The sequence below is a fragment of the Myotis davidii genome, unplaced genomic scaffold (genome assembly GCF_000327345.1).
Source record: "Myotis davidii unplaced genomic scaffold, ASM32734v1 scaffold96, whole genome shotgun sequence".
Taxonomy (NCBI): domain Eukaryota; kingdom Metazoa; phylum Chordata; class Mammalia; order Chiroptera; family Vespertilionidae; genus Myotis; species Myotis davidii.
The window spans coordinates 6,389,231-6,391,386 of NW_006289416.1; the positions used below are offsets into that span (position 1 = coordinate 6,389,231).

The 2,156-nt window shown below is 34.2% G+C and overlaps 1 protein-coding gene across 1 annotated transcript in view; it reads right to left on the reverse strand.

Annotated features, from left to right (window-relative positions):
- Positions 1-406: 406 nt before the first annotated feature.
- ADNP2 (ADNP homeobox 2) overlaps positions 407-2,156 on the reverse strand; it is a 23,160-nt gene continuing 21,410 nt past the window's right edge. Inside the window, 1 exon segment of the mRNA XM_015562726.1 lies at positions 407-2,156. This exon segment is cut by the window's right edge and continues 17 nt beyond it. Coding sequence (XP_015418212.1) covers positions 1,853-2,156 — 304 coding nt within the window. The 3' untranslated portion in view covers positions 407-1,852.

The window sequence follows — 2,156 nt, forward strand, 5'->3', positions numbered from 1 at the left end:
CAATAGGGTGGATTTAAAGATCCTTAGCGATACAACAGATTTTGGCCATGTGTGCTTACCTGCCTGCTCACATATGTCCTGGTCCCTCACTGCCTTCATCAAGACTTTTGCCCTGTGGTCCATGTTACAGAAGACACTGAAGGTGTATGCTCCCTGCAGCTTTGGGGGAGTCACACTGAGATTTGCCTGGGTCCCTCTCACTCATTCATTGTTAACAAGTGAATTGATGTGGTTTTTATTTACTAAAAAATAGCATCAAATAAAGTTAAATAAATTCAGAGAAGCTAAAATAGTATGCTACATTTAACTAAATAGACTAAATATGTAAAGCTGATGTACCCTGGCCGGTGTTGCTAAGTGATTAGAGCGTCAGCCCAAGTACCAAGAATTAAACAGTTCTGTTTGCAGTGGTATAACAAATTTTAATTCAAAATAGACACTCTGAAAACAACAGGTAAAAAAAAAAATAAACTTCAACAAGCTCTTTTTGAATTTACAACAGAGTACACCAATAATCACAGACCAGTTTCACAATTGCCCCCAAAATGCACATTTTAGCAATTACATGCAAGTATTATATTTAAAACCCATATAGTAACATTATCTCATTTTCCAGAGACTGTCAGATCCTCTGAATACATTGGAAAGGTCCCTCTGCTGTGTATCACCAGCAATAAATATGACTTAAGGTCTAACCTGGTTGGTCTCCATTACTGGTTCTGGTGCTTTAAGTTCTTTTATACTGTTATGTGAAAAGAAAAAAAAAAAAAAACACAACACCCCAAGGTTTAACTGTTCAAAGAACAGTAACACAATGGAGTTCATTCCCTATACCCATCCCATTAGTCAGACATTGGGCTATGGAACACCCATTTCCCTAGTATGAATATGCTGACTTCTAGGAAACTGTCAAAAATTAATGGCCCAACCATGGAACTTAGCTCTTGGTCTACTGATTTCCCCTTGTCCCTGAAAACTTAATATATCAGTATCCACACTCAGGGGTAAAAATTTTATTCCTGAGTAACATGGTCCTTCCCTTTCACTGGTTTATGAACAGTTAGATTAGTAGGAGAGTGTGTGTGTGTTTTCAATGTTTATTCTAAAGGCACTAAAGATTTATTGTCTTACCTTTGAATGGAAATATGACTTACCACCATATCAAAAAGAGGGGAGAAGTCTACACTGAAAAGAATTACTTTATTTGTAATAGAACTCTTATGAGCTAAAATACCAGACTTCAGGTTCAGTATATTTTTTTAACAAAAACATTTGGTTTTCTATGAGTTATAATCAAAAATGGCTAAGACAAACCTTAAAAAAGGTAAATGAAAACTATAATCTAATAAGCAAATATCTTACAAAAATAAATCAGCATAGTGAATGCCATGCACCCTTAGCAGCTGCACACATCACAAAGGTCTGTGCTCACTTCTCTACACATTTACGGCATCATTTGCAGCTATGTGTAAAGCTGAGAGAGATCAAAGTTTTAATTTGCAGTTAACTAATAATCTGAAATAAGCTGAAATTTCCTTAAATGAAAAAACAAACAAATGTAGATTTCAGTTTTTATCATATGATCCTGACACTACTGGAAAAACAAGGTGTGCACAAAATATCGAAAGATTTAATTTACACAACAGAGGAAATAACTAAAAATTGTGACAATATCCAACTGCAGAGAATTATAACTTTAAAAGAACTATCACTTCTTCATACGAAGTCTTGCTGAGCACCTGAAATACATCTAAAGAGCAGCATAAAGACCACTGAAATTGATTAGTTCAACATACAGTGAAGAAAATAACATTTTTAAAATCTCAATTAAAAAATCTAATTTCCTAATTTTTTACAAGTTTTGTGGTTCATACTCAAAGTTCAATCTATGTTTAACATTTTTAAGTTCAGACATATCAAAGCCTAAAAGGACAGAAGGCTTGTGACTTTTTATTGCTTTCATGCAAATATATCTTCTTTTACCAAAAAATGAAGCCACATCAATTTTCCACACCCACAAAAGTGAGGACAACAGCTCTACTTCCTTTTTACTAGGATATGGTCTCTTGTGGAAATAATCTTTAAGAAACTGCTTTTTTTCTTCATAAGAACGGTCTTCATATTTTTTGGGATTTAATGCTAAAATCTGAAGAGCG